General features: G+C 45.3%; 2 protein-coding genes across 4 annotated transcripts in view; both read right to left on the bottom strand.

The window, feature by feature from the left end:
• The window catches only part of Vac14 (VAC14 component of PIKFYVE complex), a 102,031-nt gene extending 92,368 nt beyond the window's left edge, over positions 1-9,663 (bottom strand). The window contains exon 1 of one of the 3 annotated variants that reach the window (XM_063247638.1): positions 9,262-9,663. In XM_063247638.1, the coding sequence (XP_063103708.1) occupies positions 9,262-9,365 (104 nt within the window). In that variant the 5' untranslated portion in view covers positions 9,366-9,663. The remainder of the gene's footprint in view (positions 1-9,261) is intronic. The other 2 variants (XM_063247636.1, XM_063247637.1) reach the window with 2 other exon arrangements.
• A 7,482-nt stretch (positions 9,664-17,145) lies between these two features.
• Hydin (HYDIN axonemal central pair apparatus protein) overlaps positions 17,146-21,464 on the bottom strand; it is a 411,964-nt gene continuing 407,645 nt past the window's right edge. Inside the window, exons 85-86 of the mRNA XM_023565963.2 lie at positions 20,678-20,902; positions 17,146-18,678 (exon numbers count right to left, since the gene is read on the bottom strand). Of these exons, the coding sequence (XP_023421731.2) occupies positions 18,196-18,678; positions 20,678-20,902 (708 nt within the window). The 3' untranslated portion in view covers positions 17,146-18,195. The remainder of the gene's footprint in view (positions 18,679-20,677; positions 20,903-21,464) is intronic.

The raw sequence follows: 21,464 nt of genomic DNA, 5'->3' as shown, positions 1-21,464 counted from the left end.
TGGGAGACAGCCTCTCCTGGTCTAGTGCTGTGTGCATGATAGGTGGGGATCAGTAATATCTGCCAGTGGATTGAATCTGGAGGCTGGCAGAGCTGACAGGTGGCACAAGCTACAGGGCAAACACTGGTGGCATGAGGAGGGTCTGCAATCTAAACCTCGCCTGCTGGCCTAATTGGCATGGAATGTGGCTAGGACTCAGCCCCTAGCCTGATTGTTCAAATTAGTAGGGGCAAAGGGCACCATTCTTGGGATTCCAAAACGCAAACAGAGCAGAGCCTGGCTCACCACAGCTGCGGCTGGTGGCTGGGGAAGGCTGCACATGCTATGATGTGACCTGAAGTGACCCTCAGAGGGGCAGAGGTGTGCTCTAACTCCTGCAGGATGCTCCGAGCCAGTGCAGCGTGCCCTCGCTAGTTCATAAAGGAAGTGCAGAGAACAGAAAAGCAACTACAAGGGAAGCAGAGTACGTGAAGTTCAACCTCTGGCACCCCCAGTTCCAGGCTTAGTCTCTCTTCAAAAGACTGCATTCTCTCTCCTTTCATCCACAGCTTAGGAGCCAGAGGTGGGGGGTCTAAGGCTGAATGCAGTTTGAAGTTAAATATCTGGCCTAGAAACTCTCATGATCATGAATCCCCAGGGCCCTTCACTGACACAAAGGCTCAGGCTTTACTGTTCTCTTCAACAGAGGCAAACCTCCTGTGCCTGCCTTCCCCATAAAGAGGCTGAAGCACTTTTTTCAACGAGATGTGCTTGTACTGGTGAGGTGTCCTCCAGCAGTGTCTAACTGGTCAGAGGTGTGGCAGAATGGCAGAAAAGTGGGTTCCCCAGAAGCCATGAGCTTCAGTGCAGGCTGGCACCAAGCTGCTAACACCACCTGCAAGTCACAAGACCACCTCCCTGTCTGCCCCTCCTTGAGAGGCACACGGACAGGTTTGGACTGCCGCCAACAAAGAGAAAACCAGGGGTCACACTCTGAACTACACAGCCACGGTCCTACACTGGATGTCTTGGCCTCCATAAGAGCTCAGTGACAGTCACAGGCTACATGAGCTGACCACTTTCTAAGCACTACAGATTTCAGGAGTCGGTTATTCCTCCACCTCTTTGTGCAGCTGTCATTAACTTCATCTTTTAGATCAGAAACAGTCTAGAGAGACCAAGTCCCCTTCCCAGGGCCACAGAGAGTCTGAACCCCTGACACCTACAAAGTCTATGTCCTTTCGATTCTATCAGTTTCTCCCTGACACCTCCTAAAACCACTGTAGCTGCTAATTGAACACACCCAGTTACAACAGCAATTCCCTTGTGCAGAACCAAAGCCTTGGGTGACAGTTTGCTTTTTCCCTAATTTCCCCCTGCTGTCCAGTGTTTAGAGGTTTCCATAAAGCATTCCTCAGTATACACAGGGAGTGCACGTGAGGTGCATAATTGACAGGTTGTGAAACGAATCTCTAGAGCTGGCATTCACTGTGAAGGCAGGGAACGAGCAGCCGTGGCTAAGCCCTTGCTCGATGCCAGGCAGTGTGCAGGATGCTTTACAGGCATATCTAACTTATATCTTAAAATAAGCCTCTTGCTTAGGCACTATTCTAGTCATCCTAGGATTAGGGGGAAACAAAGGCTCAGAGAAACATACACAAGTTCACATAACTTGCAGATGACAGGTCTAAAAATCAATCATTCTGCAATCCCTCTGATCAGTTGTGAAACGGGGCTCTCAGAGATCACGACAAAAGAGATCACTACTCTTGGTTCTCCTGATCCCTGTGTCTAAAATCTTACCACTTCTCTCCCAGATATCTGCACTAGCGCCTGCCAGATACTTTATACTCTTTATTTTATTGATCTCCAGTCCCATTTCATTTGGTGATGCTCAAGTGTCTATTTCCATGCTGAGCGGCAGAGGTTTCAGCCACCACACTCAGATTCCCATGTATTCAGAGGACACATCTTCAGCCATAAGGCAGGATTCATGATCACAAGGATTTGCATGGTTTTGAGAGAATTAAGTTAGCCACATCAAAAGCCTGCATCACACATGCTCAAGTAACAGTACCAGGGCAAAGTCAGCATCAGGGAGAAATGGATCCACACACCACCAAGGATAAACGTTGCCTGGACTCCTGCTGCTCTCCTCCTGGCTCCTGGGAGGACAGAAAGACAAAGCCAGAGCTGACATTTATTCCTGAGTTGTGAAACCTTCAGCATGGACTTAGAGCTGCCTTGGTTTTTCTGGCAAGTCCAATGATCTGCGTCAGCACTCCATGTGACATACCTATGTGACATATGCACTCAGATGGCAATGCCAGGCAGCAATCTCCCAAAGAGAATATAGGTACACGTCTCCTCCATCTGCTTTGATGAGTCCTGCAATAATTCGGTTTCTACTCACTCCTATATCTCCAAATAGCAGAATAGAAGTGAGAGCAGACTAGCGGTCTGCTGAAAAGGTCTAAGACTTAACGGACAAAACACACACCATGCATGCATGGGACCTGACCAGCAGTGGTACAAGAGTCAGAGACAGAGCAGGAGGCCTGTTTTGATCTTGGGTGACAATAATAGTGAACACTTAGTGCTCTCCTCACACTGTGACAATGCTCTGTGGACATTCTTACCTTTAAAAGCTGAGCTATAATTAATAACCCATAAATTCACTCTTCTAAAGTTTACAGGTCAGTTGGGTTTTAGAACTTCACAAAGTTCACACAATCAATTTAAGGACATTTTAACCACCTTCTAGAAAAATTCTGTACTTCCTGTCATTGCCCACTTCCCCAAAAGCTTCCCTGCAGCCCGGCAACCACTAGTCCGCTGTCTCTGAAGATCTGCCCTGTCTGGATGTCTTGTAGTGGAATCATATATTAATGGATTCTTCCATTCAGCATGTTTTCACCCTGTCCTTTTTTTTTTCTTTTAGATGAGGAGACTGAAGCAAACAGAGGTTAAACAAAAGTTCACAAACTCAAATGCTCCCAGGAGCCAGGCAGGAGATTCGAATGAAGCCAAGGGAGCCACAGCAGGCTCTGAAGAACTGGCCAACAACAAGGAGGGCTGGTGCCCCCCAGTCTGCTGAGTAGGAAAGCTGATCTCACAACCATAGCTCCCAATTCCTTAAGGGAAGCCAGAAACCTGAATCGCACTGTGAATTTTCTCAATTTAAAGTACTCTAAAATCCAAGCCAAACCAAACAGTCTGTGAGAGGATCAGCCTCTGACCGCTGGATCAAGCAACTTGCTAAAGGTTCTACCGAGTGGAATTCTGACCCAAACTCCAAAAATTGCCTCACAACCATAGTGTTTTCCCTTACAGAGTTCGCAAATTCCAAAGAGCTTGGATGCATGGGACATTCAACCTTGTTTGATCCCAGAGCGCTGGAGACCCCCTGCCCCAAGTCCCAGCAGGCCCGGAGGCGTGGTTCAGGAGCTCTGAGGCCCAAACTCTGGGCTTCTCAAAGGGTACTTACATTTACTGGTATGGCTAAAGAAACACTCAATGCTCAGGCTAGAGACTTACTCATAAAAGGTGCCATCTTCCCAGTCAGCAGTGGGACAGACAGGGGGCCTGCCTGCACAGTGCCCAGCAGAGTGCCCTCAGCAGAGTAAGCACCCACATCTGAATCCCCAAGAGAGGCCAACCCAGGGTTTTATCAACTTTCTCATCAGGACTGATCAATGACCATGCCCTTTAAAATCCAGAAGCTATAAAAACTGTACTGGCCACTAAAATCTTACCCCAAATATCTTAGCCTTTTGTGGTCACTGGGCTGAGGTGGTGGAGGGAAAGCTCTCCAGGTCTTGTGTGCAAGCAGCTTACATTTGTCATCAGATATTGGCCACAACACAACCCTAGCACAGTGGAGTCAAGCATCCATCTCTGCATTTTTAGTGGCCAAGAAGCCTGTCATCACAATCAAACACCCTGTCAACACCTCCTGGAAACACCGTATGTAGCACAGGCTCTGTCACCTGAGCATTTGAGTTCTGGACCACCAAAGCTATGTCCAAATACGAAATTTCTTTTACTACATGTATGCTTCTTTTGTTGGCTGGAAAATCATTCAAGTTGGTGAGGAAGGCTTGAGATGAATGAGCCTAGGTTTTCTATCCAGATTCCAGCTGTGAAAGTTGGGAAGATGACACTCTCAAGAGGCCTCTGTCTTCTCACCTGTGAAATGGGGTAGTGTTATCCCCAGTCTCTATGAGAAGTGTGATGAAGGCATATGATGGCTGAACAGAGAAGCTTCTCTATGCCCCTCTGCCCCCACCACCCCAGATGGAGCAGACACACAGTCCCAGGGATCTGTAGGATCACTGTTGTGGACTGAACTGCTCCTCACCCCCACATTCATACACTGCAGCTCTAAGCCCGATGTAATTGCACTGGGAGAGATGCCTCTTAATTAACTAAGATTAAGTGAGATCATAAGAGTAGGGCCTCTGATCTTGTAAGATTAGTGCCCTTAGAGAAGAAATACCAGAGCCAGTATTCCCTGTTCCCCTGCCAAAAAAAGCAGTCACATGAGCGCACCTAACACAGCGACTTCCTCCAGGCCCAGAGGCAGGCTTGCTCAGCATGAGAACTGCTTGCAAGAAATAACCTGCTGTTATAGAAGCCGGGCTGGTATTTTGTTACGGCAGCTGGGGCAGACTAATATAATCACACATTTGTGTGCTTAACTGGGGCTTTTGGGAAAAAAAGCTCAAAATACACGCAACACCTCTTGATTTTCATTATCCCCTCTACCTTATGTGTCACCGAAGTGGCAATTCTGGCTAGAGACTATGACTGTCAGGGAAGCCTGACTCTTCCACCTTCTCATAAACCATAAATAAATCCTGACTTCTGCCTTTGGAATATGCCTCCCATTCTCCGGGGTTTCTCTTGAAAGGAACCCCTAATCACCAAAACTGTGACTGCTGGTCTCAGGGTGGCAAAGAAGTTATGGGCTTGCTGCTTGGTCTGGAACAGCTGAGGCAAACCCGAAGAGCGGCCAGCCTTCAGCCTCCGGCTAACTCTGGCTCACTTCTGCCGAGAGCTGGCAGGCACTGAGATGATGGGAACAGAGATCAAGGTCTAGAAGAGGCAGAAAGTTTGGAAACAATGACAAGAGAGTTGTAACAGTTTTCTATTTGCTACTAGAGTAAATCACCACAAACTTGGTGTCTTAGAACACAAATTTATTACTGAGCTAAAATCAAGGTGCTGGCAGGGATGCTTTATCTCCAGGAGGCTCTAGAAGGGAACCCGCTTCGTTGGCAGCTTCCAGAGGCCAGTGGCACCTTCCATCTTCAAAGCTAGTGATGGCTGGGTGAGCCTGGCACATCACTCTGATACTCACTGTTCTGTCTCCTCCTACCACACTGAAGGATGCTTGGGGTTACACTGAGACCACTGGGTAATTCTGCATAGTCTCCCTGTTTCAAGGCCTTCTGATTAGCAATCTTAATTCCATCTATTATCTTAAATCACATACACACAGACTGCAGGGATTGGGACAGTTCTGCGAGGCCATTATTCTGCCAAGCAAGGTGCTAAAAGCAGTACGGGTAGAAACAATTACATAATATATGTTATTATTGAAACAATTATATACAACAATTATAACATGCCCAGTACTACACTAAGCATTTTATAACATTAGCTTTAGCAATCAAATACCTCTACAATACTATTATTATTCTCATTTTACAGATAAGGACATTGAGGCAGAGGACAATGGCTTATTCAGAATTATACAGCTAATGAACAGGAACTTGAACCCCAGGGGATGGGCTCCTGCTCTGATAGAACCAACCAAGCAGACTCCAAATCATGCAGGCTTATGAGTGTCTTAGAGGGGTCATTTGTCTAACAACCGGCCTAAACACTTTTCTTTCTTTCTTTTTTTTCCGAGACAGAGTCTAGCTATGTAGTTCAAATGAGCTTGAACATACTATGTAGCCTAGGCTGGCCTTGAACTTATGGCAACCCTCCTGCCTCGGCCTCCCAAGTACTGTTACAGGCGTGAGCCATGATACTTGGCAAACATTCTCATTTCTGAAGCATGTGAACTAATTCATCCACACTGACAATATTCTGACTTTTCTTTTATAGGGTACCTGTGGATATTTGTCTGTCTGGTTGATAGTCACCTTGACTAGTCCAAACAAAAAGTATATTCAAACACAATCTTCTAAGTGTAGAACAGACTGTCCTTGAGGCCTGCACTCCTTACACTTTAAATACGTGCAGTCATCACCTACAGGTCTTGTTAAAGTTCAGATCCTCATTCTAAAGGCCTGGCTGGGGTGAATGAAGTAGGAGGGTCTGTAACCAGCTTCCAAGCAGCTGTTTGCAGATAAGAAGTTTGAGAGGCAAGGTCCTCAGGCTGCAATGTCCTTCTCCACCAAAAATGTTTATCATGCCGACTCCACATGTCACATGTTACTAGGCACTGTGCTAAGTGCTGAGGGTAAATAAGTTTATTCTCTTCAGGAATTTACAGTCCAATTAAGGTCCTAGGAAGCTTCTCTGACTTCCAAAAATGAAGGACAATATCTAATAAAAAAGGAACCCCATTAAGGACAAAACCCTCACAAAATCACCTGCAGAGCAAGAGCACTTAATGCTGACTGTGCAGGAAGTAGCAATAATGCTGAATGAATACCTCTATTGAAGGACCAACAGGTGACTTAAGCTAGGATAAAACCAGACATTCCTGAGACGCCAAATGGGTGATGGACAATGTGGACATAAGTGTGTTACAGTTTCTTTCTTTCTTTTTTTTTTTAAAGACAGGGTCTCGCCGTGTAGTCCAGGCTGGCCTTGAACTCAGAACAATTCTCCTGCCTCAGTGTTAAGGCTTGTGTCTAGATGTCCTCTTCCCCTGCAAAACCTCATGGGGTGATAGGTGGAGAGTTTGGAAGGTGGTATGTAAATGTAGGTTAGGGGTGTGATGCTGGGATTAAGCATATCCAAGGTGTAGATGGCACCACTCAATAAACTCCAACCCTGGTTGGAATATAAAGGGTACAGAAAAAAGGTGTCTGCTGCTGCTTCTGCTGGCTGCTGCCTTCTGCCTGCCTGGCAATGTTATGAGCTGTTTGTCCTCTGTGATGCCCCTCTGCCATGCCACCCTGCCTTAGAACCAGCTGACTATGGACTGAAGCTTCTATAAACAGAGCTAAATAAACATTTCCTTCTTTAACTTGTGGTGTTGGGTATTTTGCCTCAGCAACAAGAAAAGTAACTGAGACATTCAATTTCCTAAGTGCCAGGATTGCAGATGTGTACCATTACACCTAGCAAGTATGCTATCGTTTGTATCTGAAGTGTACTTCAAAGGCTCCCGTATTAAAAGGCTTAGTCCCCAGCTTGGTGCTCTTGGAAGGTGGTGGGTCCATTAGGAGGTGAGGCCTATTGGGAGATTGTCTAGTTACTGGAACTATGCCCTTGAAGGTACAATGAGACCTCAGTTCCTTTTCTTTCTTTGAGAACTAGCTATAAGATGAATGGCTTTATTCTATCACATGCTCCCTGCCACAATGTGCTGCCTCAACACATGCTTAAAAGCAAGGGAGACAACTGACCAGGGACTGAGCCTCCAAAACTGTGAAACAGAATAAGCTTTATTTCCTTATAAGATGATTATCTCAGTATAACATCAAAGCAACAAAACCTATGTCTATACATCATTGTTGGGTCCCCCTACTCAATATGAAAATTCTCATTAAAATTTGTTAGCACTGGACAGCCAGAATACCAGTAGAAAACTCTGAAAAAAAGCAGTCAAAAAGTGGTGAGAAGACAGCTAGAATGGACATACTGAACATGAGAAGCTCTTCTTAGTAAGTCCAAACCCTTTAATTTTAAGGAAGAAAAAATGCAAAGCAGTTAAGGCAGCAATTCTCAACTGGGGTGATTTTGCATCTTCAGGGGATATTTGGTAATGGCTGAACGATTTTAGTTGTTACAACTGGAGTGCTACTGGCATCTAGTGGGTAAAGGCCAGAGACACAGGACAGCCCACTACAACCACTACAAGAATTATCTGTTCCAAAATGTCAGTAGCACCGAGTTTAAGAAACCACGAGTTAACAAACAGCAAAAACAAAAAAACCAAACAAAAAACAAAAAACCACGAGTTAACGACTGTGCACTAGGTCAAAGGATGAGAGTCACACCACTGATTAGAATGGGGCTGTCCAACAATGCCTTGAGAAATAAGACGATAATGTTTTTTTTTTTTTGTCTTTTTCGTTTTTATCGGTACCAGGGATCGAACTCACGACTGCCTGCTTGCAAGGCAGGCGCTTATGCCGCTGAGCTAAATCCCCAGCCCCACGATAATGTTTTTTAATCTGAGCTGTACAGTATGGCTCATGTGTAGGTACCGAATGCCTGAAATACGGGTGTGACTAAAGAATTGAACTTTAAAATTTTATCATTAACAATTTAAATCTGGATAGCCCCACATGGCCAGTGGCTACTCTACTGGACAGGGCAGAATTGCTATCTACCTTTTCTGACTCTCAGGCTGACAATGTTTTAGTTTTAGCCTGTTTCTTTCCACTCTTCTGAAATCACCCACCCACCCACCCATTCGACTCTATCATTAAAATCTGGTTGGGGAAAAAATATAAAAGGAAAACAAAAACATCCACATTTAAACATTTTCTATTTTGAACACTGGGAAACAAAGCCAAATGTTAGATCGTGATTACACATACATGTAACAAAACTGCAGAATCAAGAAAGGGCAAGTTATTCCTACTTCCACTTTCAAGGAAGGATGATATGACAGAAAATAAGCAATCCCATGACCCTTAAGATCAAGAGGTTTGCACTTGATTTCTTCATCTGGTCACTTAACAGTCTCTGTCACTTCTCAGAAGGTAAGACGCCAGGCCAGGCAACACATCAGTAGCAATTTCTCAGCTTGACTTTTCTCTCATTACAGAAACCACGCTCCTGTGTCCTAGTTTTGATGGGGACCAGAGAGGACTCACCAAGTGTTAGGCACTGTGCTACACGATGTCACTGAAACTGTAACCAGCAGGTTAAAGAACTTAGTCCAAATCACAACCTGTGAAGAGGGAAACTGAGACTCTCACAGTGGGCTCCAAATAGCCTGCTTTCAAACACCGCGCTGAGGGACCAAAACCTGGGAATGCACCACTGACTGTGAAGGCACAAGAAGTCCCCTACTTTTGCGCCCCCATCCCAGGGAGAGACCCGCAAGGGGATGCAAAGGCAGGGCGGGGGCTCGGTAGCTCTTACTTCTCTATCTCCAGCGCTGCCACTTTCCGCTTTTCGTATAGCTTGTCATTAAGGGCTCGTACGATGTTGGGCGTGAGCGGCGCGAAGTCCTTCTCGGGGTTCATAGCGGCAGCTTGGGATGGGTCCTGGAGCCTCGCGACTCAGCCCGTGGCTGCCGGGACCACGCCAGGGCCAGGGGAGTCTGCGGCTCCGCGCTGCCACCGGCGCCGGCTCATGGACCACGCCGCCCCGAGCCTGCCTGTCTCGCTCTGCCGTCGCGCGATGCGCCAGAACCCGGGCCTGGACCCCTCTGTCCCACACTCCACCCGCACCACCTAACTGCTCACGAGACCAGCTCCGACCAGGCGCCGGTAGCTTTCACTGGGTAGCCGCCATATTACTCGGCTCACGTGACTCCGCAGTAACTTCCGCCTTCCGCCAAGAAGACACGCCCCTTTCCAGGCACGCCCCCGCACGCAGGCTGCACTGTTGGCCACGCCCAACAAAAGCTTCACCCCCTGCCGCCTGCTGTAGGGCCAGTAGATCCACTGTGTGGTTTGGGAGGAGCGCCTCACGTGGCGAGCATCTGTGGACCTTTTGGAGACCAAGCGGATACTTGGAGCCTCAATCCGGATAATTTATGCTGAGTGCGCCAGTTTGTTCACTACTTGATCATTTACTAATTTCTCTTATGCCACTGTTTCCCACCATTGAAATGGTTAATTTTGTATAAACCCAACTTATTTGTTTCCAAGTTAAATAAATTTGAGAACAAAAGGAAGCATTTAGGAGAATGTTTATGGAAGTTCAATGGTCCTTCTTCGTTTTGGTCTTACATATGGTCTTTTTTTTTTTGGTCTTTTATCGGTACCAGGGATCGAACTCACGACTGCCTGCTTGCAAGGCAGGCGCTTATGCCGCTGAGCTAAATCCCCAGCCCCCTTACATATGGTCTTAAGTGCGGTTGAAGGCCTCTCCAGAGGTAGCAACTGTCTTTAAGCATGTCTTTTCACTTGTAGGAAATGTCCTTATCTCCTCTTCTAGGATAGAGCTATCTTTCTCTTGTGCTTACCTTTGCATTTCTAAGCTTTACCAACTACTTGAGATATCTCTTCACTGTGGGCTATTTTCTTTTCTTTTAGCCAACCCCACTGCTAGGCTGCCTGACTGCCTAGGCATAATAATTTAAACTGCTACACCGTGGTTTGTTGCCATATGCTATCCACTTGTGTCATTACTTATTTTCCTCAAATCAATTCATTTAAAAAAATCTCATTTTAGACTTGGGTTTAGCCTCCCACTGTAATCATGGGTTTGAGTATTTTTCCTGAGACATTAATTTCACAATTAAAAATGATACCTACCACCCAAAATCTCATATGCCATGGGTGGGTGTCACCCTGCCACTTGGGGGTGGGGGTGTGTGAAGTGTATCTGATAGGCAGGAAGGCCGGCTCACACAGAGCAGCTCCAGACCTGCTGAGCACTCTTGTGTAGACAGATCTGCTGGAAAAGTTGCTTCAAGTGCTGTAAGAGTCACACTAAATGATGGAACAGAAATTTTGCAGCTGTATAGTGAAATTAAAAGATTTGTGGCAACAATGTGGTTAAAGATGCAGTAACAGGGAGATGCAACAGAATCCCTTATTATTGTTGTTTTGAAACTGGTTCTTGCCACGTAGTTTAGGATGTCCTCCCATTCATGACAGTTCTTCTGCCTCAGCCTCCCAAATTCTAGAATTATAGGACTGCACACGCAGCAAAATTCCTTAACTGGCATTTAGAACACGGTTCAACCACAGTGGAGCTTAACAGATACTTACTATGAATAATGGTCTTAGAAGCATTTGCCTCTCTTTTCTTTTAATGAGTGAAACACACACCAAAGCTTGCAACAATCTTGAACATGGAACATTCTCTTCAACTCATGGATCAGAAACAGAGACACAGTGATTAATTAAGATCCCTACTCAGTTGATGTTGAGTTAAAGGGGGAGATTATCTTGGGTGAGCCTGACCTAATTAGATGACTCCTTAAAGGATTTAGAAGAAATTTGATAAGAGAGAGAGATTCTCCTGCTGCCTTAAAAGAGTAAACCTATCATATTATGAACCATCTATGCTGGTATGGATACTGGTCTCTAGTTGCTGATAGCAGTCCTTTGTCACCTGTTTCCAAGACATATGACAGCAAAGAAATGCAGTTTGGCGACCTTCTGGGGGAGCTTGAAAAGGGATCTTTCCCTAGTTGAGCTTCCACATGAAGACGCAGCTAATCTTCGATTTTAGCATTTTGGGTCCCTGGACTAAGAACTCAGTTCGGTTCATTGAGGATTCCTTAATCCCATGGAAACTATGAGGTAAGACACCTGTATTAAATGTCTAGCTTGGTACTGGTTTGTTATGCAGTCACGGAAAGTGAATACAGGGACTAATATAAAACTCAAGTAGTGGGGGATTGTCTAAATAATTCATGAAAATGTGATTTCTCTTACTGGAGGGATTTTCACGGGTGTCAAAATCTTTTCCTATACTGTCTGATGAATAGAGGTAGATGCATCAACAATGTGAAAACTAGGGCTGGGGATTTTGCTCAGCAGCATAAGCGCCTGCCTTGCAAGTGCTTGGTCATGAATTTGATCCCTGGTACCAATAAAAAATAAAACAATATGAAAACTGTCTTATATAAGGATTCATGGCTAGAGTACTGCTTGGAAGTTTCTTCCTCTTACCTTGTTACTGAGTAGGACTGCCAAGGACATTTCTAAATGTCTTGCAAAGTTTGTGTCTTTAGGATTTAATGATGGTCGATGCAAAATAATGAAAAAGTCAAATCAGTGTTGGTGATCTGTGCTCATTTCTCCACTATGTATTCATTTCTATTTGACATATACCTAATACAATACACCTTCCATTTCTTTGCTTTTTCAGTTCGACATTTTCTTAAGGTGAAGGGAATTTCCCATGAGTCTTAATGTGCTGTGGTTTTTAATAATTGAAGTGGTTCAGAAAAAATTTTTTTTAACCAGAAGAAACTCTCCTCTCTTGAAATTACATTCCAGATCAGGTTGCTAAGAAACTAGTTTCTTATTCAAAGCCCAAACCAATGCTTTGTCCTACCTTTGGGTCAGAGGTTCTTAGAAAGAAGTGGCTTCTCTGATATCTTAGAGAATGTCAACTAATTAAGGTTATTTATGCATGACGGAACTGGTAGCTGAATATAAAGTCCAAATGTGATTGGACTGGCAGCAATGCTAAGAATAAGGCCTGGGGGCCATGCTTGCCTATTCTGGGTGCCCTCACCTTCTCTGACCCTGTTGGGCAGTCCTGGCCTGCCTTGTTGTGCTCAAAGAGTAGTGGATAATAGGTCTGCCTGCTGCTGAACATCGCTGTGGCTCTGCATTATGGGATCTTTGACCCACAGATTATGGAAATGAGACTGAGCCAAACAGTGAAAATATATATACTCCTGCAGGGAGAATGGGCTTCAGTTGAACAGAAAATTCAATTGAAGGGAATCAGTATTTGATCAAGGGTGTCCCAGATGTTACTTGCAGAACAAAGAGAGCAGCAGGTTAATATTAATTTGCTGGGGTGTGCTCAAGTTTAATAACTTCCATTGGTCAGGAACATTGTTCCAAAAGTTTTTTTTTTCTTATGATGAATTAGACCACTGTGTGGGTGGTTTTGTATATCTGGTGCCATTGTATTATATAATACATTCTGGCCTGGTGGGGCTGGACTCTGAGATAGATGCTAGTGCTTTAGAGGAGAGAGAGGAGAAAGAAAACACATACTGGCTATCAATAGGCAATAGGCCAAGTTAACCTTGTTTTATAGTCTTGGGCCAAACATTTAAAAGTGATCAACATGTCTGTGTGTAGAACTGAACAGAATATGACCCAAGGGTTAAAACAGCAAAGGGGACAGACACAATATGAAGGCAGAGATGCCATGCCTTTCATCCCGTTTTACTCATCCATCAGATCTCTGCAGGCTCATGTAAAGGGTCAGTGTTTTCAGCAAAAGCAGCCTTTAGGTCCCTGGGAAGTAACCTATGCGCCTGTTATCATAATATACATGTCAGAAGTGTCATCTTACAGCAAAGCTAGAGGGAATCTAATAAGCTATGGCCTTCAAAATCGGTTTTTAAATTAACCAAGAGCAAAGAAGCCAGAGGTTTGTTTAGGTTGTTCTTTGGCAACGATTCCTCATTTTCTGCAAGCATTTTGCTTCTGTGGTTTTATTAAGGTTTCCTGCCTGGTCTGTTGAAACATGTCACGCAGTTTACTATGTGGGTTTATTTTGTTACTCAGCCTTTTGTCAAACCACTGTCCCATCACAGTGGATCCTAAGGTCTCAATTTCAAAGTGATACTTCACCTACATCTGTGTAGTGCCTGGTTATAATAGAACTTTAACAGATATCAGTAAGAGCTATTATCAAGTTATGTAAAAGTCATTACTGTAAATAACTTGAGCAAGAGAATGCTAGTGACATCCAAATGTATCCCAATCAAATCAGCTGCTCCAACAATAAAACAATTTTAGCTGGAGTTTCAGGACAAATGGTTGAAGATATAGGTGGCTTTGGGAGACCACTCTGGGGATTTGCTGAGATCTCACAGGCCCTTGCCAGTGTCATAACAAGGTTACCCTTGACTAGAGACATGTCTCCCAGAAAGAACTGATGGGACTCAGCATACCACACTCACCAGAGGTTCTGTGCACCAATGCCAGGGAGCCCCCATCACGTGCTGTTCTGTGCACAGTGCTCCCAAACCCCACAATCCCTCCCCTTCAGTGTTGAACATCACCCCTTTAGACATCTCCCAGCCTGTTATGCTGAGGAAGAATGAATGTTCTATCCAATGTAACTTCCACCAACTGGGGCGGGATGCTTATTTTCTCCAAGCCTCTATCCTGACCGTCTGTGGAGCTATTTTGTCATTGCAAACTTGCTTTTATAAAATTAGCAAATTTTTCTTTGATCTTTTCTTTTGTTCTTCTTTTTTTTGAGGCTGAGGAAATATGAGCATAACCTAAAGGGAAAAAATGTGCCCACTCTTAAATCAGCCTGGAAAGAGTTCCTGTGATGCAGGATGGGAGTGGGTGCTTGGTCCAAGGGAGAAGGAATTTCTCTCTGTAGGCCTAGCAGGATTTGGACCTCAGACACAGTACTTGGGAGGCCTGGAGTAGGGGATGGGTAGAAATTGCCTCTTGCTACCTGTAAGTAATTTATAAACAGTACCATTTTTTTCTGGCAGTGCCACTGTAAGTGACCAGTTTCTGTAGCAACCAGTTGGGGAAGTGGGTGGGAGCCCTCCAGCCTCCCAGGAACAAGTCAAAGTGGTGGCTTTCCAAATTGAAGGAATCACAGAGTCTCATCATATGCTTATTATAGCCAGCTAAGTTAGGTAGAAATTCTGTAGGCATTCAGACAGAGCTAGTCCCTCAAGGGAGTCAGTGCAGAGGATGAGATATTACAACTGTGGCTGGAGGCGCATCTGTCAAAGGCCAGGCCTCAAGATAAAGATGGAGTGACCAGGCCTACATCCCTCCCCCAAGGGATGAGCAATAAATTGAAGATTATACTCACTTGGTCCAATAAAGTCTAGAAAGACATTGATCACCTAGGTGAGTGACCAGGACCTCCTGATCTATCCCTTCCTAGAAAGGTCTTTGCCCTTTCCTTGTACATTTGCTATGTGACCTGCTTCTCCACTGGATCAGTATTACCTAAGTGGTTATGCTTGTATTCTTATTGGTTGATCATAGTCTTGACCCACATTGTACCCACCTCGTGATTTTGTACTGTTATAGCCTAGTTCTAACTGTTGCACCTCATTCCTGTTCTGTATGCGCCGTTTGGCCCCTCCCTCCCTTCCTATCTTTCTAGGTTAAGTTTCTATTTCCTGAGAAAGCTGTAAAAGCCTTAGGTTTCAGTTTCCTGTAACCCCCTCCCCTCCCCCTCATCTGGCTATCTGTAATAAAATGTGCTGTTCTTAAGAAATGCTCTCCTCTGTAAAAATTGTAAAATCTTACCTAAGTGATATGTTAACCATTGTTGCCCTCTACAAATAACAGATGTGGTGCTAAAATAAGCTAACAGGGGTTGTTAATTACTGCTAGACTTCTCTATTCTCTGCTGAGGGAAAGAAGATGTTTGCCCAATCTAAACTTGCTTGTATGCAGGGAGACTTGCTTGTTAGCCCAACCCTTATCTGAACTTTGCTCTTCCCAATGAAATCGCTGTGTTCCTGTTCTGTAGTGCGCCACACCCCCATCCCTCTCCTTGTGAGACTAACAGCTGTTTGTGGTTTTTACAAGATAAAAGCCCTGCCTTTTAGCTGTCAGGGGCACAGTCTCCAAATTGGCTCCCGGGAATTGCGTCACCAGGCCTGGCCTAAAATAAAGCCTTTGCTCCCCAAATTTTAATTTCTTGCTTCCTTGGGTTTTATTCCGGGGTCCGAGCTATCACAGTACCTACCTCAGGATTTTGCTCTATAAAACTTCTTCTGAGCAATAGGATCTGTGGAAGCCTAGTTTTTGGTCCCTTCCTGGCTCTCAGGAGTTGTCTCTTTCATTAAATTCTTCCTACTCTTAACCTCTGTTGTTCCTTAGACTTCATTCATTGATTTTGGGGAACATGAACATGGAGCACCTGACATCTAGTAGGCTGGGAGATAAATTTTCCCCCCATATCACCCTGATGCTGGTGTGTTAATCCACCTTTTGCACTGTAGCCTCCGTCTCTTTCAGTTTCAGTAACCATTAGTATACTTGGTTTGCAATTGTTGAAAAGATGCCCCCTTTGAAGCACATGCTGTTGAGCCCTTGTCTCACCCTGCCTCTGGTGAGGGTGTGGTAGGAGCGCCCTTTTGGAGATTGCTTCTTTCATCAACTAGCCATCAGTGGACTCTGGTGAAGCGTGCGGGTAAAGTGACATTATGGCAGGCCTCTGAGCTGTGTTATGCAGGCCAATCACCTGCAGGTCCCCTTCAGATACAGATTCTGACTCGGCCTACAGGGGCCTGAGATCTTGCCTTCCCAAAGTTCCCTGGTGATGCACAGGGTCCCGTGGGCTACCCTGTTAGTGAGAGGACCGGGGCTTTAGTGCCCTGGAAATCAGCCTGCTTCTCTGGCAGCAGGGACAGCATCACCAGGAAGTGATTAGAAAGGCAAATTTGCCAGTCTCACCCAAACCTTCCATAACATGACTCCTGAGGGGAGGCTCAATAACTGGGTTTTAGCAAGTCCTCCAGGAATTCTGATGCATACTAAAGTTGGAAACCACTGACTTTATACAGATTCTCTGTATTGGTCAGCTTTAATATTTGTTGATTTTAGCATCCTCTCAGATGAGTGCTTAGTTGCGGTCTTTGCTCACCTAATCATGGGGAAAATCTGTCTTGTTCTTTGTTTTGACTCCTACTTTAGGTGTCTTTAGTGGTTCTAAAAATGAATTATGCATTAAGCATAGGTCTGAATTCACATGCACTCTGGAAAAAGCTTAATTTCATATGAGCTGTGTAGTATGTGTATTGGCATAAGGGTTGTGGGGAGGCACAAAAAAGTGGAAGAGTCCTCACCTGTTAAAATCTCTAATAGGTACAAGGGCTTATCACAAGAGAGATTGCTGGGCTGCACTCCCACACTTTTTAACTCAGTAGATGCTGGGCGGGGCCCAAGAATTTGGATTTTTAATCAATTCCTAGATGCTGCCTCTGGTGATCCAGGGACCATTTTGGAGATCCACTTAGAGCATTCATTCACTGACCATCAGCTTTCATGCCTCCTCCTTGTCTTGCAGGGGTGTGTAGGGAAATGAGAAGGGAGGGCACAGGAAGTAGAGGAAGGGGACTCTCAAAAGTGTGTGCTTGCAGGAGCAAATCCACTCCGGGGCCAGTCTTTAACAATCTTTATTCCAACACTAGGCACCAACAGGTAAAATGGTCCCTTGAATACGTGCCGTGAGACCCAGGGAAAAGGCAGCCAGGATTCTGGATGGTACAGGTACCTCATGGCCCCTTGGAGGAGGAAGTTCCAGAGTGGTGCTCAGGAAAGGTACTGTGTACCCAAAATAGCTGCAATTTCAACACATCAAACAGAACATGGTCCTTCCCCTGGATGGGATTCCTGATTCAAATGCAGCACAAACAACCCGGTGTGTGTTTGCTCTGTGACCGAGTTTGCAACCCTGAAGTACAAATTACACACAGAAAGAGATGCCCATGCCCTACCCCAGACTAATTAATTTGGAATTTGGGGAGAGGTGGCTTCTGAGTGAGAATTAAATGAGATGACATGCAGACAGCTAGGGGACCACTGCTCCCCAGTCAGCTGCTGTGCCTGGGGCTGGGGTCTCTATAGCTGCCAGAGGTAAATTTCTGCAAGCAACAGATAAGAGGTTCCAGGCTAATAAGTAAAGAGAATGTAAGTCTCTTGGTTGACCTAATGTTTTCTGTTCATTGCTTTGAAAATAGTTATTTCTTTGGCTTTTATGTGAAAGTAGAATAATGTATCACATCAAAATAATCTCATACCTACGGGGCCTTTAGATTTTACAAGGAAATTGCAGCGCCCTGGAGGCCGGCCCTGCTACGAGTTGTGTGGAGAAGGTCACGAGTCTGATACCTGTATCTTTGTTTAAAAAAAAGATATCATTACACAGTGCTTGAGCTAGGAGATAGATCGAGAAATAAAATTCAGGAGCTTGCATGGATTGAATTATCTCAGATAAAGATCTGTTGCATGTAGCTCTAACGCTTAATATGAAATCAATAATTTATAGCAGTTTTAAGAATATATAGCAGTAACTGCCCTGATGATTAAGTGAGGGTGTCGTCCCTTTAGAATTCCTATGTTCTACTTTATTCTTTATCAGGCTGGGATGAGGCGTGGCTCTTGAGCCGAGGAGGTGGTTTTTAGTAGGTGCAGGTAACCCAGCTTTGCACTAAGGAGTGATTCCCTTCAGGTAATAAACCCATTTAATCCCTGCTTCGCTGCCTTCACGGGTAGGGCAGGTTACAGTCAGCCTTGTGGTGATGGGGGTTTTGCTGCCGGATGGGTTTCCTTCGAAGGAGACGGTGATGTTGTTGGCCTTCCTGGGCCGCACAGTCTCCGCAGCACGGATGGTGAAGGCTGGGTTATCCACAAAGAAGGAGAAGCTGGCCGTTTGCAGGAAGATGTTCTTGAAGGGGATGACTATGTTGTACCCGGCTCTGATCACGAAGGGGCCCTGGGGCTTGGGGGGTAGAGCCATTCCGAAGAGGGGGATGGTATATTCCCCACCTAGAATCGATGTCAGGGTCAGGGTGCCCTTGGTCTCACCCAGGTGGCTGGGCTCAAAGAAGACTTCCACGCCCACTTCAGTGCCTCCCTGGGCTCCTGGGGGTGCGCTGATGACTTTTTCTGTGTGGAAGTCCTGACAGTCTGTCTAAAAGAGAAATTAATACATTTGGGTCATAGAGGACTCTAAAGAGCATCCTGGGAGTTCGAAGTCCACCCCCACCCTCTTCAACACTGAACAAGCAGCTGGGCAGGCTACAAAGCAGTGTCCTTACAACCCTTAGAGGGTGGTCCCTTGCAGAGTAGCTATTGCTCAGTGTTTTCCCTGCTCCACTACGAAGAAACAAAGGCAGAGATGTTAGTCATGTGCCCTAAGACACATAGCGAGGTCATGTTGGTAAGGCTGCTCTCCCATATTTGGTTCCCTGGAGGATGGGACATTCTGTACCTTGTGGTGGATGTGGCTATTTGTGGGCAGTTAGTTTTGAGCAGAAATGAAAGGTGTCATTTCCACCCTAGAGCATCAAATTGCCTGCCCTAGTCCTGTGAGTCTTTTCACTCTCCTGAATCTACAACTGAAAATGTTTGAGATGGTTGTTGGTTGGCAACTGATTCTCCATGAGACTGTCATAAGCAGAGTTCCTTGTGGACTTTGTTTTTTTGAGCTACTGAGACCTTGGGTTGCTACTACAGCATGACCAATCCTCTCTGGACCAATCTAATTGATCGGGAGCCTATACCTCCTGACTACAGCCACACAATCCTGATTTTTGCTGGGCACGTGACCAGTCAGTGTAAAGACTAATTTTCCTGGTACCTCTTGTGGATAAGTATGGCACCGCAAAGGTTTGTTCAGTGGAATCACTAGTGGCAGTGAAGTATGTGACTCCCACTCTTTCTCCTTGTAGTTGTCTAGAGAACAATGCCATGATAAGCCCCTGGGCCGATGTGGACCAAAGAAACTCTCTGAAGAGCACAGAGGTCCAGGACAGAAGGGAGTCATGGAGCGGCCATTCTGACTCATACTGGGACTGCCTAGAGGCTGTTATTTATAAGAGGAACAAGCTTCTACTTTTTTGATACTTTGGCTTCCTGTTTTAGTAGTTAAACCTATGTTCCAACTGACATAATAGCTAATAGATACCTGCTCTGGGAGAAGTGATAAAAAAATGGCTTTATCAATAATATCTGCAAGTGCTTCCAGAGCATGGTGAGGCTGGGGTTAGCTGCTCTGGTTTGAGTGTCCCCACCAAAACTCCTGTTTAAGTAAATCTCACTGTGAGACCAGGTGGGATCTAACTGAAGTGGTGTGGGGAAGGCAGCCCTCAGAAACAAATCACCTATCAGTGAATCTAATGGATTCGTGGATAAATGCGTTATCATGAAAGTGTGTCTGTTGGGGGCTGGGGATTTAGCTCAGCGGCATACGTGCCTGCCTTGCAAGCAGGCAGTTGTGAGTTCGATCTCTGGTACCGATAAAAATGAAAAAGACCAAAAAAAAAAAAAAAAAAAAAAAAAAAAAAAGAAAAAAGAAAAAAAAAAAGAAAAAAAAAAGAAAGTGTGTCTGTTACAAAAGGCAGTTTGGTTTTCTTCTGGATGCACCTCCTCACCCTGTGCCATTTGCTGGTCAGAAAGGGGATTCACCCCATGCAGTGCTTCCACGTGGGACTGCTCAGCCTCTAGGATCGAGTGGAATAAACCTTTACTCATTATAAGTTACCCAGTCTTTGGTACTCATTTATGACAATGGAAAATGGACTAAGGCAGAGGTATCTTTACTATAGCTCAGGGAGCTTAAGTAAATTATTTATACAAAAAGTCGGTGATGGAGCCAGAATTCAAATCTGTGTACGTGTGATGCCACATCCCATGCTCAAGGCCACCAGTTGACACTGTCTCGCTTTATGGACCTCTGTGTATGGTGCGGGAAGCAACACCCATGCCCATCCCAGCTTGAGAAGATAAAGTCTATAGAGGAAGAACCCAGGTCTAGTACTATTTGTGTCTAGCTGAAGGTTTCCAGGTTCGAATCAGGCCTCAGAGGCTGGGATCACTATGATAACAAGGTACCTGGTTTCCTCTGTGTTCCAGTACTTTCCTCCCATTATTTCTGAACCCAGATTTTGGCAAAAGAATGACCTGCTCACCTTGGAGAAGTACTCTGTCTTCTGCCGCGTGTAATTGGTGAACTTTGCAACGATACTTTGGCTGCTGCCAAGAACAGTCTGGAAGCGGATGGGCTTTTCAGGAGGCGCCGGCACAGCCTTCAAATTGAGCTCATACTGGTAGTAACCTAAATCACTGTTGTACAAAGTTAGTTTCCCTAAGGTTTCACCAGCTTTCAGGGGCTGGAATTCAAATGAGAATGTACCCTGGAAGAGAAGAGAGAGGTGGTTATATGTGGGAAATCAGACTCATCCTCTGTCACCTGGGAACCTGCCTGGTTGACGGTAGAAATGGTGCTTTACATCCAGGCGTGCTGGTGCACACCTGTAATCCAAGCACTCTAGGAGGCTGAGGCAGGAGGATCACAAGTTCACACCTAGCCTGGGCAATGTAGCGAGACCTTGTCTCATAATAAAAAATAAAAAAGGCTGGGGATACAGCTCAGTGCAAAGCTCTGCCTGGTTCACTTCCTGGCACTGCAACAAAACAAAACAAAACAACCAAACAAACAAAACCAAGGACTACTTCTACAAATTTTGTCCTATGCACTCTTTTATCCTTGCAGTCTCTCTGTCTCTTACAGCATTTGTGGGAGGGGAAGCAAGCTACCATGCTTAAAGGAGCTCTAGGGAAGGATCCACTTGGATCTGAGGCCTCCAGCCAATAGCTAGCAAGGAGCCAGGCCTTTCCAGTAACCATTTGCTTGGGTCCAGCAGATTAGGTATCCCTAGTCACCTGGGGATGATGAGAGTCCTGGCTGAGTGCCTG

Source organism: Cavia porcellus, unplaced genomic scaffold, assembly GCF_034190915.1.
Source record: "Cavia porcellus strain 051 isolate PalLab524CR breed Dunkin Hartley unplaced genomic scaffold, mCavPor4.1 scaffold_4, whole genome shotgun sequence".
Lineage (NCBI taxonomy): Eukaryota > Metazoa > Chordata > Mammalia > Rodentia > Caviidae > Cavia > Cavia porcellus.
This window is presented reverse-complemented; position numbering and strand designations above follow the sequence as displayed.